At 38.5% G+C, this 16,418-nt stretch overlaps 1 protein-coding gene across 1 annotated transcript in view; it reads right to left on the bottom strand.

Annotated features, from left to right (window-relative positions):
* tbx4 (T-box transcription factor 4) overlaps positions 1-16,112 on the bottom strand; it is a 25,536-nt gene extending 9,424 nt beyond the window's left edge. Inside the window, exons 1-5 of the mRNA XM_007565554.2 lie at positions 15,909-16,112; positions 11,731-11,876; positions 11,354-11,448; positions 3,990-4,109; positions 2,666-2,813 (exon numbers count right to left, since the gene is read on the bottom strand). Coding sequence (XP_007565616.1) covers positions 2,666-2,813; positions 3,990-4,109; positions 11,354-11,448; positions 11,731-11,874 — 507 coding nt within the window. The 5' untranslated portion in view covers positions 11,875-11,876; positions 15,909-16,112. The remainder of the gene's footprint in view (positions 1-2,665; positions 2,814-3,989; positions 4,110-11,353; positions 11,449-11,730; positions 11,877-15,908) is intronic.
* Positions 16,113-16,418: the final 306 nt, after the last annotated feature.

Raw genomic sequence — 16,418 nt, 5'->3', positions numbered from 1 at the left:
AATCCAAGTGTGAAAAAGTTGTTGCATCATTCCCAAGAAGACACTTGGCTGTACTAGATCAAAAGGTGCTTCTACTCAATACTGAGCAAATTTCTATATTTCTGTTTTTTCTGTCAAGATGGGATGCTGAGTGTACGTTCATGAGAAAGTTCATAATTAAAAGTTATGAATTTTTTTATTTTTAGCAAATGGCTGCAGTGAAACAGAGAGTGAAAAATTTGAAAGGGTCTGAATACTTTCCGTACTCAGTGTATGTGAATTTCCTCAGAGGTGTAATTGTGCTGTTTAGGGATTAATGAGATGAAGATGAGAGGTTGTCCTATATTGTGTAATGAAGATAATGAGCAGACATGGGGATCTGTTGTCCTGTGGACGGCAGCAGACTTCCTGGTCCCGCCATCCCCTGCTCGGCCTCCGACTCCTTCTCCGACTCGACCTTTTCACTGCCCAGGCTCTCAAACTGATGTGACAACAGGCTCCACCACTGATCTGAGAGGCTATGAACCTAATGAGCCTGCCCAGTGATGAGATGGCTTCAGACAAGCTATCCCAGAGTTCCCCTGGGGAGAACTGCCACAGTCACACTCCTCACACACTCTCCTCTGCACTTGTTTTCTCCTTCCATTCCATCATTTAGAAGTCAGCACATGAAAAGGCCCTCCATCATGGTGCTGCTCATCTCTCTGTCACTCTGGCAATATTAGGCTATAGAGTAAATAGCCTAAACTTCACTTGAAGTTAAGAAACTGTCTTGAATGACTGGTTGTGTTTACCCTAAAACAATTAGACAGAACTGATTTGATTTTGCTCTTTGAAACTCTATTAATAGATAAGTTTGTGTAGATTGCTTATTCTAAAGAACATCAGGACTTCTCATAAATTTTTCTGTTCAAACTCAATGGACTTGATTTAGGAACAGACTCAAGTGGCTTTTTAATTCTGGAAGAATGTCATACATTTTCAAACTGTGTCTGTAGCATTGTATTTAATACAATGTAAAGTCCATCTAACAAATAATATGCTGTGAGAACCCACTGCTCCCTATAGGGCGCAAAACCCGGGCCCCATACGGAGCAGTGCTGTTTTGGGGCTAGGAGTTATGTCTCGAGGCAAGGTGTGAATTTAGTTTTGGTTAAGGTTAGAGTAAGGAAGAGATTAGTAATGGTCGGGATTAGGGAAAAATACAATTTTTAAAACCAATAGAAATCAATACAATGTCTTAATATGACTAGAGATACAAATTTGTGTGCGTGTGTGTGTAATAATCACCAGCAGATGTATTTTAGATAAATGAGAGCACATCTACTCATTCCTGTCCGTCCATCTGTTTGCTTGCTCCAGTCTGGGAAACGTGATAATGTTATGCAGTTTTTCAGCAAAATGTTTAGACAAAAGCCGTAATATCAGTGTCGTGTTCCATTGTATCTGTTATGAGCTCAGTTATTTTAAATCTTCCAGGCTATTAGGTGTTCATTCTCCTTCACTGTTTAGAAAAATAGAATATAAATATCCTTTATTGTCTCATCCTGGGTAAATTTTTGCAACAGCAGTAAAGTGAAAGACAATCAAGTCAAGTAAGTAGAATATGAAATATATAAAAACAGAAAAGGGAAAAAATAGTGTACAGCCAGGGCAAGATTTTAACATAAATATCATGTAGTTATAAAAAAATAGCATACTTTACTTCCTTTGCTTTACTTCCAACTCTCGTGTTTTTCTTTGTGAATCCAGTTAACTTTTCTATTGTTAGTAGAGGAGCCTTGTTCTGATGACTTCCTGAATGTGGATTGAGTGAAAACCAGAGACAAAGGCCCAATTCAAAGGCATTATATTTTATAATCTAATTTCTTTTAAGTTATATGTGATACATATAGCATTTTTATAGCAACTGAAGATAACATAAGCTGTTTCTATGTCAAATGTGCACAAATCTTTGTCTATATTCTGCTAGTGTCCCAATCGCCGTGCTTCCATCAAATAAGACATTAAATTAAAATTATGCGTGACTAAGCTTTTTCACACGATAAGTCATTAAAAGTCATGGAAGTGATGGATGTAAGTTTGGTAATTGGTAAGTTTGGCAAGTTTGGTGCCACACTCATCATCTATCAGCCATCAGAGTAGACGTCAGGTGGTGGAGCAACAGGCCCTTTATAAGGAGCAGCTGCATCTGCAGTGTTTTGAGGAAATTGTAGTTGATGATTTTACAGAAGAGCTTTGGATTCAATATGTTAGAATCCAGAGTTCTTCTGAATAAGTCACTTCCTGTTGTCTTCTTCGTGGTTTTTGCTAGTAGTAACATCCGGCTTGTGTGACTTGTGACTTGTGTGATGCAAAAGAAAAGTGTTTCCATTGCAATTCTGTGGAATATATTTCAGTATGGTTTAAAAACCACCTCATCCCAGCCCAACATTTATCAAAAACGTGAGTTTTTTCAAATTCAGCTTGTATCCATTACACAAACTTTTCAGAATTTCAATTGGCACAACTCTACAGTTAGTGACTTTCTAACTATAGAAAGTCACCAACTACAGTTAGACTGTGTGCCTGGAACCTACATAATACTGCCCCTTTAAATTGACATTTAGATCTTCTAGAACTCACTAAGATGAGAGATACATGTAAACCACTTTTTAGACCCTGATGCACTTTGTCAGGTACTCACATGTCCGAATGGGTCCAGGTGATTATTTGTTAATTTCAGCTTCTGAAATGACACCAGTTGCCTCATCCAATGAGCTCCTGTAGCAGGGGAGTCCGGATGAACGTAGAGTCTGCCTGGCATGGCAGGCTCCGCCTTCCCAGCCACCATCCTGAAAACACATTGGGATGTGAGATGTGTGTTGAGACTTGTCATACATCGATCTGATCCAAAGGGCTGTAAGAGTACAGTTTACCAGAACATACAGCGTCCTCATGCATTATGGTGAAGCACCAGAAACATTATCAATAACTATCTAACTTAATATGTTGCTGAATAACAGCAGGACACCCCCCCGCCCCCCAACACCAGGCTCTGGCATTAGAGTGCCTTGTAAAAGTATTCACACCTCACACTTTTTCAATTTGTATGTTACTGTTCCATGAGTAACAAGCACAAACTTTAAAGTTTATTCAGATGGTATGAATCCCGACTAGTTTTACTTATTCTTGGTCTTCTTCCTTCATATTTAACATCATACATTTTTTTTATAAAGTGCAGAATCTTCCCATATTTGCCTCCAAAATAAGCAAGGGCTTGTCCCAAGGTGCAAGTAAAGAATTTAAATATTCATGCAGTAATTGTCAAAGTCAGCTACATTTGAAGAAACTTGTTTCATCGAGGAAGTTTAAACAAATACAAATCATGTTAAGTTGTCAAACATCTGCAGCTGTTTTTTTCTGATAATTTCTGTGATTTTACTGCCTCTTTGCTTTTCATTTTGCTTCTATATTAGTGAACTTTGATGTTTATAATATGTAACATTTAGGGGTTTAATTGTACACTATAGTCATGATTTGGTACGTACTCCGTTTTTACAATCATGGTTCATTAATTTTTGTATGCAAAAAAAAAAAGGTTGGACAATTTCATAAAGAATATTGACTTAAATTTGTAAAATCTCAAAGAACTCTGTTTTTAAGGGGACTGTCATCAATAAGTACCATTAATGAATAAATAGAACAACCAGAGGAGAACAGATGTGCTTGATGTGTGTGTCCAAAGGACAGTAACCATGAATAAATACATAAAAAACAAAGAAAAAAAAAAGAAAAAAGAAATATATAAAACCACAAATGTCAGATCAGCAGTACATCCCCAATACATTCTCTACATGCTACCCTTGGTCATCGTCTGGACCTCCTGTTGCTCTTTCCAGGCCCTGCTAGTCTGTCATTTATCAAGACTAATTGGGAAACAAAAATTCTATTTTTCTCTCAGAATTCTGAAATCTGTTGTGTTACTGATCCACCGTTTACTGGGAGGAGTTTTGTTCAACCAGTCTTACCACTTGTTGTCACAGAACTTGTAACGGTGGTCATCAGCTGGGACAACATCAATGAGAAGGATGTATTTGGTCTTGGGGTTCATGCCACTCACTTTAACCTTGTAGCTAGGAAACATCCTCCTGTTGAAGAAAATAAAAAGACTTTTAGACACACTTACCTTCTGATGTGTTTCATCCTATAAACATAAAATCCGGCTCAGAGATTATCTGTTTAGCTTTGATTTTCTTTGAGATCAAGACCCTGAAGGAGACATGGAGTGGCATCACATCAGGTTCAAGGCAGACAGCTGCTCACACTGAGCCAGGTTTTTTCTTGTTAAAGGGGAGGTTTCCTCTCCACTGTCACTACATGGTTCCTCAGTATGAGGGATTGCTGCAAAGCCATCAATTCAGTGCAATGAAATGCTGCAACCAGAAACCTTAATGGCTCTAATCTATTAGAATGTCCTTGTTTATGTTTTTCTTTGAAAAAAAAAAAGACCAAAACAAAGTCACATTTAATTGTGAAAAAGGTTACAGCGTTCTATTTTTTTTTACAAGTAAAAATAAGAGAAGTACAACATGCATTTCTTCTCAGACCCCTTCATTCTGCTGCCACTAAATAAAGTCAGACATAACCAACAGCCTTTAATTAGTGACAGGTTCAGCTGTGTTTAATTTGATTCCAGCAAAAATCCAGAGGTCTGTTGGAGGGCATTAGTGAACAAACAGCAGGGAGGAGATGATTAAAGCTTCTAAAACAATACACCAATCTTTAAACATTTTACAGAGCACTGTTTAATCCCTCATCAGAAAATGGGAAGATTATGGAACAACTGTAAACTTACAGAGATCAAAGCATGGGAATAATGAATTCAAATGAATACAAACATCCACCACATCTTTTCAGATTTCCACTTGTAAAAATGTAAAACTACGGTGCATTTCCTTTTAACTTTACAGCTGCTTTTGAAAAACCTCAGGGAAAGTGTGGGATTATCTCTCATCCATTTAATGCTTCAAAACCAGAAGACAGAAGAGTCTAATACAGAAGTCAATGCTATAAAATACAAGAAGGAAGCCACATTTGGTGACCTTTTCTGGGAAAGCAAAAACATTTTCATCCCATCTGCACCAAAAGGAAATTTCACAAAGAACTGTCTGTCTTCTTATAAAACCCTAAGTGGTTTTTAATGGCACCCGGCTCGGACAGTTTAAACAGCTGGCTCGTCATTGCTTAAGAGGCTGCAGTCAGTAGGGCCTGCAGTTTGTGTGTGGGTACTGCCCATAGCGACGCGCTCAAACATTAGACAGCACACTCAGAGCAGGCCTGCGTGCCTATCTGGGTTGATGGGAACGCAGCAAACCGTCGTCATACTTGCTTCTCCGATTGGTTCAATTGTTGATCTTCAAAGGCTCATGTCTCCGATCATGTTACTGTAAATATTCCCTTACGTTAGAGGGAAGGGAAAGGGATTGAGGGCAGGTAATTTAAATCTCTCTGTGAGGCTTCAAATCCAATCAGTTGTGCAGATCAGATCTGCTATCATCCTCACTGAAAGACAGGTTAATCTTAGGAGAACATTCAAAACAGACCTCTGCTCATCTCAGGCTCCTTTCCCAGCACACAGACAGAGCAGATGGAGGCCTGTGTCAAGACATGTGGGCCCTGGATTTGGAGAATATGGTCATAATGGGGGAGGCGAGGCTGAGGCTCTGCTTCAATTTGGAAGAGACTCAGTTAGTCCTGGCAAATAAAATGCACATAAATCTGTTCATACATTTATTAGGACAGGAATATGAAACTCATTTTTTTGTCAGGCGGAATCTGAGGTCTTCAGGTGTCAGTGTAGCGGTTCATGTTATCTGCTAAGCCAGAGGTTCCCAAACTGTGGGGCGCGCCCCCTAGAGGGGGCGCCGTGTCATTGCAGGGGGGGCGCGGCAGCCGTCTGGATGAAAAAAAAAACAAAACATGAACACTGTACGCGCTGGGTTTTTACCTTAGAATGGCCAACTCTCTGTTATTCCTATGTCAATTTGATACAGTAGAGGCTTCCACACCTCCCATATTTGTGTCCTCTGTCACTTTTATCAGCAGTTAAAACTGTTTAATCCGTTGTTAACATGTTGTAACCTGTTTTTCCGAGCCGCCTTTAAATGCAACATGAGCGCTACTCGCGCTGGGTTTACACCTGTGAAGGAGACCTGCTGCTGCTGTGCGGAGCTACGTAGGTTTGTGTTAGAATCACGGCAGCAAACCAGCAAAACGCAAAGAACTTTTCACAGTTTTTCTCTCCAAACTAACTGACTGAGTTGAGTAAAGCTGTTGGATGCAGGTAATGTTAGCTAAAAGATGACTAGCTAATATTAATACAGAACCTTAAGCTTAACAAGTACCTTGTAGGCTACCGATGTTGGTGTCTATTTTCAGCTACTTACATTCATTTTGCCCCCAAAAAAGTCGATTCCCCCCCCCTCCATCACACGCATCGTTTCAACCAGACAGCCATTTGTTGTAATCCATAGGGGGGGGCACAGAAAATGTTTGGAAACCACTGGGGGTGGGGGGCGCAGAAGAAAAAGTTTGGGAACCACTGTGCTAAGCTAATATTTTTTACTGTCAGTTAGAAACCAGTGAACAGGTAACTGAGCCTCAAAGCATTTCAAATGTAATCTTAATTGAATGCATTTTGTTTGGTCAGTTATATGTTTTTTTATGAAACTAAAACTAAGTTAAGTTGTTTCCTCTTGGTAAAAAGGAAACTGGTTTCCACAGGCCTGCTGGATTTACCCAACATTAGAAATGTCATTTATGAGAAATAAAAACAAAATGCATTTAAACTGCTAAAACCTCAGTTTTAGCAGTTTGTAGTTTGTATGCAGTTTTTTTGTTTTAACATCAGCTAAGGTTGGCCAGCCGGCCTGCTCTTGGCCAGCTTTGTTATCATAATACAAACTAAATAAATCACCTGTTATACTGACAATGAGAATGGTGAAAAATAAAGAAATTGGAAACAAAAATGCTGCAGAAATTGGGAGTAAAGGCTCTACAAACTGAGAGCCGGGACAGGTTAGCAGTCCATCACAGGGCACTACCGGTAGACACCATGTAGAGAAAATTAACTGTTTTTGGACAAATAACTGGAACCTCCAGAGAAAACAGATGTATGCATGGAGAAAACCTGTAAAGCCTCTATCTATGATGTGAAACCAGAACCTTCTTGCTGCAGAGCAGGCACAGCACTGTGCAGCTCTGTCCTGTGCTACTTAATTTAATAACAGCAACAGGTGGAGTGGAGGTAGTTGATTGTAAGTTTTCTCACTCTCCAATATTTTTGAAAAACGTTCATCATTCTACATCTGCCATCAGATATAGTGAAGCGGAGGAACCTGACACAGACTTCAGCTTTCTAATCTTTATCTGTTGGAGATCAAAAGGAACTCATTGTACAATATGACTCAACATATTCATTGTGACTACAATGTACATATTAATATTTTATGGATGTTTCCAGTTATCAAATCAAATCAAACCAAATTTATTTATATAGCACAATCTCTTTTACAAGAGCGTTCTGAAACTTGTGTGTGAATATGTGAAGAATCTTTGGAAGGTTTCATAGATAATCAAATCAATATAACAATCAATGAGTCAAATTTACATTTTACAACAGTCTCTACTGTGCCAAGGTGTTTTCCAATAATTTAAGAATAAAGGCTAGAATAAAAACAAACCATTGTAGAAACATAGGAGTGTCACAATAATGCAATGTGCTGAAGGCAGCTCTAAACAAACCTGGTTTTGCTTAAACTGAACCAAAAACAGAACATTGAAGGCAGTGAATTTCACAGCTTTGGACCATTCTGTGAAACTCACTGTTTCACCCCACGGTTTCTCCTTATATTTCATTTTACTATTGAATATGAATCTAAATACATCAATATGTGAATTCTTCAGAGTATTTATTGTGATTTTATTTGAATTTGTAAGCTCATCGGATACAGACAGTGGTCTGAAACCGATGATCAAACTCTAAACACAAATGAGGAGAAACAAAAGACAAAGAGCTCAGATGAATATGAGCAGCATAAAAACCTCTGAGCTCTGTGGTTTCCTTCCAGTGCTCCTACATGATGATGGAAGATGGCAGTTCAACACACATTTTGAAATGTCAGGGAGTTCAGGTCCGCCGATCACCAAAGACAAAGAGTATTTCCTCCATTTGCTGGTGTGACTGAGTGAGTTTAAGAGAAGCATGAGAAACGGCAGTTGGAGAGTGCATGTGTGATATCAGTATCAGGGTGTACGTGTTTTTTTCTGGCCAGCCAGCTGTTTCTCCCAACAGTCCCACATGTGTAGGGCCTCCAGCAATCCGTTCCTTCTCTGGGAATCTCCACCACTACGGCCAGATCAAAAGGAGCACCAGAGGTAGGGGTTAAAGTGTGTGTGTGGTGATGAAATGATCCAAACATAGTACTCAGGCCTAGTGAGGGCGCCGGATTTCTCTTATCAGCCTGCTGCTGCGACTCTCTGACGGGCTGTGTACAAAGAAGGAGAGTGAGGGAAGAACTGCGCTGCGCCTGGCGCTTTGAAGAGGCCTGGACAGTGACACTCATCATAACAAGCATCGGACCCGGTTGGTGCTGTTTGAGGAAAAGAGCGAGCTGGTGTTGGAGAAATGTTAAAAATGTGGGTTTGCATCTGTCCTTCCTCTCCACCGCCTCTGCACTCACCCTCTTCACACCTCATTGATAGCATTCTCAAACTCACATTAAATTTTTGGTCTTGGTGCACGTTATAAATCAATCCATTGGTCTATTAGTGTCTAAAACTTACTGCAAGGGGTCTGTTGTCTTAGACATGGCTGTTTACTGATCATTACTTACACTGAAAAAACTATTATTACCTCTGGTAATAATTATTTCTAAACACCTGCTTTGTTGATGCATTTTGAATTTGTTGTTTTGAAATATGGATTTTATTAAAATCCCCATAAAACTACCAGGCAATTTTTAAATAAAGCACAAACAGCAATGCTTGGGGAATTTGTTCAAGAGTAGAAAAATGGCTCACAACAAATCTCACTTTGCATAATGTCACAGACTTTTTTCAGGTTTGATAAGCAATCAGAAATTTGTGTGTAATTATTTAGGGTTTTGAAATAAAAGAGCAAAAATTGTGTTACTCAGAATGTTATTGCAATTCAGATCGCAGAAAAACAAAAAACACTGCCCCATGAAAACAGTGCATAAATGCTGCTTCATGGTGCTTTATGATATAAAATCCCAATAAGTCACACAAATTATAATTTGTGTGTAAATTATTTTCTAAGCTAGTTAAAATCTAATTCAGATTAGAAGGTTAATTGTATAAATAAGCAAACATTTTATATTATGGCACATTGGCTTAGTCCAGTGAGTTACTGTAACACATTGGAATATGTAGGAATGCAAAATCTTTTTTTTTTTTTACATGAGAACTTGCAGAAGCACCTGCAGAATATGTCCAGTTAAAACTAGTCAAGGACCATCAGCTGCAGTCTGGCAGGTAAACCCAGAAGGCCTCCAGCCTGCATCACTACATAGTTCTTCAAAGGACGTAAAGTCTTCAGAAACCACTCTATCAGCCAGGGAAGCGAAAGTCTATCTTCTGTAGTTATGTAGCTCTAAGCAAAAAATGTGGTGACCTTTTACTGGAAAAAAGTTCATTGAGTGAGGAATGAGAGGCAGAGGTTGATGCGAGTATTCTCAATCTCTGGTTAATGTCCAAAGGCTTCACTACGTAATCCTCAGGCCGCATTAAATCCAACAAGGCCAGCAGTCATTTGTGGTTTCAATTATGTATGTGGCAGGAACTTTCCGTCTCTCCGTTAATTTTATCTGTCCACACAAGTGGCAGCAGAGAGGTATCATTCTCATCACAAAGACTTACTGTTACTTTCTCCACAAATGTTGAAGAATGGGAGCATCTTTCAGCACATAAAACACTGAGCTGTTTTTTTTTTTGTTGATGTGTAGAAAGCATAATTTCTTTCAGCAAAGGGATTATAACTGAACTGTATCACTATTTGCGATACATAAATCCTGGACTTTAGGCTCCAATACCTTTCACTATCCTTCCTATGCCCTGGAAAATCCCCCAACTACAGTTCTGATTGTGTCGCTGCTGCAGGGCAGAACTGCTCTGGGCACATCTGCTGATCTGCCATTCTTCTCCAGCTTTACCTTTATGATACTTTAAAAGTAAAAGTTCCCATTTTACTGTAAAATATATTGTTTTATAATTCAACCAAAGTTTGCATTAAGGATAATTACAGAAAATTTTCATGCAAATTTAGAGTTTTTGATCTGGAATTAAGTATAACTTTTCAATCTGAACAGTTCTCTTCAAACAGAAAGATAAAAATCATCAACAATAAACCACTGTAAGAAGGTGTTGTGATTTGTAAACTTTTTGCCAAGAATGAGGTAATATCTGTAACACAAATATAGCACACACACACACACACACACACACACGCGTGGACGCACGCGCGCGCACACACACACACACACACACATTAACACATATTAACATATTATGTAGCTAAAACATATACCTCTAACATCTACATGTGAAAAGCTCAGCTCTTTCTGCCTACATAGAGTGTATGATGATCTGTTGATTATTTTTTGGATTTACCAATTAAGAATTGGATAGCAAAAGATGTGTAAAGGTCCAGAATTTGAACCAGGTGAAGCTAAAACTGCTATTAGAGGAGTTCTGGATACAACCAATTTATAGACAAAGAAAGTTCTTTCTTTCAATTCAGTTCCATTTATTTCTATAGCACCAGTTCACAAAAAATTCTGTCTGAGGGCACTTTACAAAAAATATCTTCATTACAATTACAAATGCATTCCAATTGATCCTAGTTATTAAACCGTGCACTATGCTCAATTAACTACTGAAGTAGATTAAAATGTTTCAGTCTAAGGAAATCCAGCAGACTGTACAGGATTCATGCTGGATGACCATGTGGCGACAATCGCTTGCATTGTGTTATTGAATTAATATTAAATATAAAATGTTTGTATGTTTGTATTGTTCTGGCTTCATTACTGCTCTTAGTCCATTGTTCTTTCAGTAACTGGCTTTTTTTGGAGTCTGTATGCTTAAATTAATGATGATTCGATTACTAAATTAGTTGATCATTATTTGTATAATCGATTCATTGCGATTAATCCAATTCACAACAAATTCATTCCAACTCTGGACCCCTCAACTACCAGAGGCAAAACATCCTTCTGCCTATAAAAATGTGAATTTTTCCACAAGCCACAAGTAGGAAAACCAAGCCACCCCCAGATCTGCTCCAGACTGAGAACATGAAGCTTTTACTGACCTTCCAGCTTTTGTGATGATCATCTCAGTTCCAGCTTCATGGAACCTCTTCCACAGCTCCCTCTCATGAAGGACTACTTTAATGTTCTCAATGTTCTGAAAGAGAGCATAAATTCCCTCTGCATAAATCCAACCATCCACTGCAGCTGAATTTTACATGCCAGCACATGAAAAATGAGATACTAAAATATTCAAACTAGGTATTTAAACATAAATACATTCCAGCGTTTCACTAACTGGTACATAATTGGTCACAAGTTGACTTCAGATGTTGTTTGTGCTGCCAACAAGCGTACGTATTTCTAATTAAAAGAACCTCTGGCTGTCAGTGAAAAATAATTGGGTTCTTTAAGGTCAGCCAGCAGCTTCCATCTGTACCTGGTCAGGCCCAGCCGAGGTGGGAGCGGTGGGAGCTGTGGGCGCACCAAGTTGGGACTGGTCTGGAAACAGATCCGTCTCGGCGTTGGCCTGGACCCGGCTCACACGATCATCCGTCACAGCTGAAGCCTTCTCCTGCAGCATCTCTGCAGCATTACACAAATACTCAGCTGTCAGACTTATCAGAGAGGAGATTACTCAGGGGTCAGAGGAGGGGTCATCATGCTGCAGACCTGAAACGTGACTCTCTTCTCCAACAGTGGCTGCTCTTCTGCATGCCCCACCACCACCGCTGGCTGATCTCATTCAGGTTCATTTGTGATTTGATTAATGAGGAAAATATATTTGTTCTGTGAAACTGCAGCTTGCTCTCTGCTCTGAGGACTGTCGGCTTTTAAGCGTTATGTTTTCAGTTTATGTGGTTTGTTTACGTTGTGTCTTTTTTTTTTGTTTAACTCACATCTTTTTTTGGGTTGAATAATAATAGATGAAAATAGAAAACAAAGTATTTTCATTGAGTCATTTTCAGTTTTCATCTTTACGTTATAAAGTAAATGCCTTATTTTTAAACCATTAATAAAATATAACTTCATATTTATACTTGTTCATATTTATTTTGTAAATGTGCTCTTTTTAACAACACAATTTAATTACATTTTGTTATAGTTCAGTGATAACCTGAAATGCAGTGAAACTTTATTCACCAAAGTCATCATCATCAGTATCATTATTATTTTGTGTGTGTGTGTGTGTGTGTGTGTGTGTGTGCGTATGTGTGTGTACGCACGCAAAGTTTTCTCTTGAACAAATAACAAATCCCCTCAATCATTCTTCATATTAACCAAGTTCAGGAAATGTAAACTTTAGTTATTTTGAGTTTGGAAATCAAAGCATCTGCTGATTATCCAACACTCATTTAAATTATTTTATTTTATTAAGACATTATAATTATGTAAAAAGCTGATTTGACTCTGGAACATGAACATGTTTAATCTACATTTTCATTTAAAACTGTGGAGGGAAAAAAAATATGTTTAAAAATGTGCTTCAAGATGAAAAAAATTAATGTACATTTAAAGTAACGTGTTTAGAGAGGTTTATATTATCAATATATATGGAAAAGATTTTAAAAAATGATCCAATCCTTTCTTCTGGTTCTTCATGAAATAATACATTATTGTTTTGTACAATAAGAGGTTTTACCACTTATAATTCATTTAAAGAACAATTAAAGGACTGGTTGATAACACATCAGATCTGTCAACATTTTGAATAATAAGAACCTTTTCCTCCATGTGTCCACCTGTGTTTTGCCATCTAGATGGAGGAAGTTTAGTTTTTATTACTTTGTATACATGTTGATTGTCTTGTAGTTTCCTTGTTTTATATTTACAGATTGTATTGCTTGTATTTTTTATTTATTTATTGAAAGTTTATGTTAAGTCATTTTAACCTTCATTGAATAGTCATTTTTGAACATTGTCCAGGAACATCATGTGATAAACAGTCTTTAGGAAAAATCTGGTGTATTTTTAGAAGTGTTAATTAATAGATGTTCTTCCTACAAAATAAATTAAATTCATTAAATTAATAAAAGACACATAATCACTATTTAAATGTTCCCTTCCTACAACTAAAATTATACTTTTATAATTCAGCTTCAGATATAATAATCATTTCATTGCCTGTTTGGTCTGTTTAAAGTTCGAGGATCTAAATACCCCAGATCGACAAACATTTAACAAACTTCAAAACCTGCCACCATGTGTCGATTCATTCCATGGCGAAAAAATTCCTGTAGACCGACTGGCCTATACCTGGCTTTTCAGAAAGCTTTCTGTTAATGAATCTTTGCTTCAGATCCTTGATAGCAACACCTGCTCACAATCTGTATGATGAGGATTTTTGGGACAAAGCTGCAGCGACCAGTGAGACGTGGCAGACCCTCGCTCTGCTGCTGCAGCGACCAGCTTCAGCTGCAGACTGAACACACACTCCTACCTGAGTGTTGCTCACGCTTAGTATAAAATATAAATGTAATATAACCGAGCTATTTGAATGATTTTCTTTTTAAAACAATAATTAGACTTTTAGAACATGTTGTAACTCCTGCACGTTAGACTCATTTACAGTTATCTTCACTGATCCTTTATTAAGTGAAAAGTGATTGCCCACAGGTAAACCTGTGCAGTGTGTCCTGCTACTGTCTCCCAGGCCCTGAGAACCTTCTGCTGTTTATTCCTCAGGGCTGACTGTTGGTGCAGTGGCCCTGTGAACACAGAACGGTCACTCTTCTAGCCAACAAAGTGGACCAGAAAGCGTGCAATGTAAACGAACAGAGACATTTGTTAAAGCTAATAAAGATAACAGCTGACAGAGCAGCAGTCACACTGTGAATCTGGGCCTTTCACTGATCCAGTAGAACCAGGAATTATGAACCACACTCAGCTTTTCTTTGTCAGCATGAAATGCAAGCACTGCTGCCTCAAACAAGCTAGAATCATATGAAATCATGCAAATGAAAACAGTCTACCATCATTTCTGCATGTTCAGAAGACAGCAGATGTATTTTAATGTGTGTTAAATCCATAAAGGAGTCTGGACTGTACCTTCTGCTAGTGCTGAGAAGTGTTTGCTTTAAAGCTCGCTGCTTTTAAAACACTTCTAGCCTAAGCGAAGAAGAAGTAGCGCCTTGTGCAGCAGTAATAAACAATGTTACTAATAACATGTCTACAAATCTGGATCTCTCACCAGGAAAAAGCTCTCTGTACAAACATTATTGTTGCTGATCAACACACATACATTTCATGTTGGAAAGTAACAATGTTATAGAGGTCATGTGGTCTATCCTTTGCAGTGAATATTTAAAATATTCCCCAAAGCATATTGCTAACTGACAAAAGCCACAACGTCAAAGGCTGCAACAAATATACCAGAGGATTCTGTTGGTTCTGTTGATTGGCCCGCTGTATCTGAGATGTAGCCATTAGTTTCTAGGGCCAAAATCCAGTCATTGTTGTAAAAAATTACATTAAAAGCACTTTGACTGTCCAGATTACCTGCTCTGAAGAAAATATGTATCCAAACTGATATCTAGGAGCAAAGAAAGAAACATTTTTAAATCACAAAAGCTATAAAATCTTATTGTTTGAGATAATTATTTTTGGAAAAAAGACATTCCTCTGAATTATAATAATTCAGAGGAATAATTATCAGTTTGACTATATATCAAATAATAATAATAATAATAATAATAATAATAATAATAATAATAATAATAATAATAATGATAACTATTATTATCATTATCATTATCATTATTATTAGTAGTAGTAGTAGTAGTATTTAAAAGGTTATAATTAAAGTGAGACTGCAAAAGTTGAACCCGTACACTATTTGTAAAATGTCAATAACAACGAACAGAAAGAGGAAATAGTAAAACCTAAACAGATGAATAAATACCGTTGAGCTCAAATGACCATTACTCCTGGCGGATTTATGTTTAATAATCTAATTACTCCAACACGTTTCTTGTTATTGGTGGTAAAATTAACGTTTTGGAGCAGCCGAACCAGACTTCTGACTAGAATCTGATAGCTAATCTGTGAAGAGAGATTAGGGTGATGGCCAGGAGGCCTTTCAGCCTCAAAAACTTTTCGGTTATCACAAAAACACCAGTGGAAACATACAAAACGCTGGTCAACATTTTAGGAAGAGCTTGCCCTTTCACAGATTATTAAAAAGGCTAGTTATTTTTATTTTAATAATTTTAGACACTCCATTTTTAATAAACGTAAATAAAAAAATATATAATATATATTATAAAACCCCATTTACACTGTTTTATTATTTTTGAGACATACGTTTCGTTTCCTACCAGACAACTTTCTGACTGAACAAAAAAATAATTGAAATGAAATGTAAATCTAGCAGAAGTTTGAGTAATTATGGCGAAAATAAAGAAGTGATGAAGAAGCTGGAGCTCCGCCTCGCTGTCAGGCTGAGCGTTTCCCCTATCAGAAGGTCCTGACCGCGGCTCAGAGTCCTGCCTGGAATATTGACCTTCTTATCCCCATCGCCCTGCTCACCACGCCGCCTGACACCAACACACCGCCTCCCTGATCTTTAAGAAATGTTCCCGGCAGCTGGTGAGCAGCAGACGCTTCTTTGCAGCCTACCTGATGCGGTCACCTATCATCCCCGCGAACCGCTGATGATGACGATGATTTGTGTATCTGTCTAGCGGCCTGGCTTCCCCTCAGCCAGCGGCTGCACGCGCAGGAAGGAGAGTTGCCCACGCGCGGCTCTGGGTCCGGTGCTGAGGGCTGTAGCAGTCCGCTGGTAATGGCTGTACTGTCGGCGTGTCGGTTCTGTTTAGAACCGTTCAGCTTCTCCAGAACCCCAGCTGCGTTCTGCGCCTGTGCAGTGCGCTCTCTGCGCCCAAAGTGGGGGGAGGGTGGGAGAGGGGGTTCGGCGGGACTCAGTATTTTTCTTGAACACACACATACACACACACACACACACATACAGCTATTGGCTGTCTGCAGTGCGAAAGCAACGGAGAGAGTGATTGGTCTCCCTGTCTGCTTTGCGCAGGAGTTTCCCAGGCGGCCTCAGAACTTTAATATCCACACCGGCCTCTCTGGACAAACAGACCCGTCACCGTCTGGACCTGGCTGCTAACCCAG

The sequence above is a fragment of the Poecilia formosa genome, unplaced genomic scaffold (assembly GCF_000485575.1).
Source record: "Poecilia formosa unplaced genomic scaffold, Poecilia_formosa-5.1.2 Scaffold179, whole genome shotgun sequence".
In the NCBI taxonomy this organism is placed as follows: Eukaryota; Metazoa; Chordata; class Actinopteri; order Cyprinodontiformes; family Poeciliidae; genus Poecilia; species Poecilia formosa.
The sequence above is the reverse complement of the archived record's forward strand: the minus strand, read 5'-3'. Positions and strand labels throughout refer to the sequence as shown.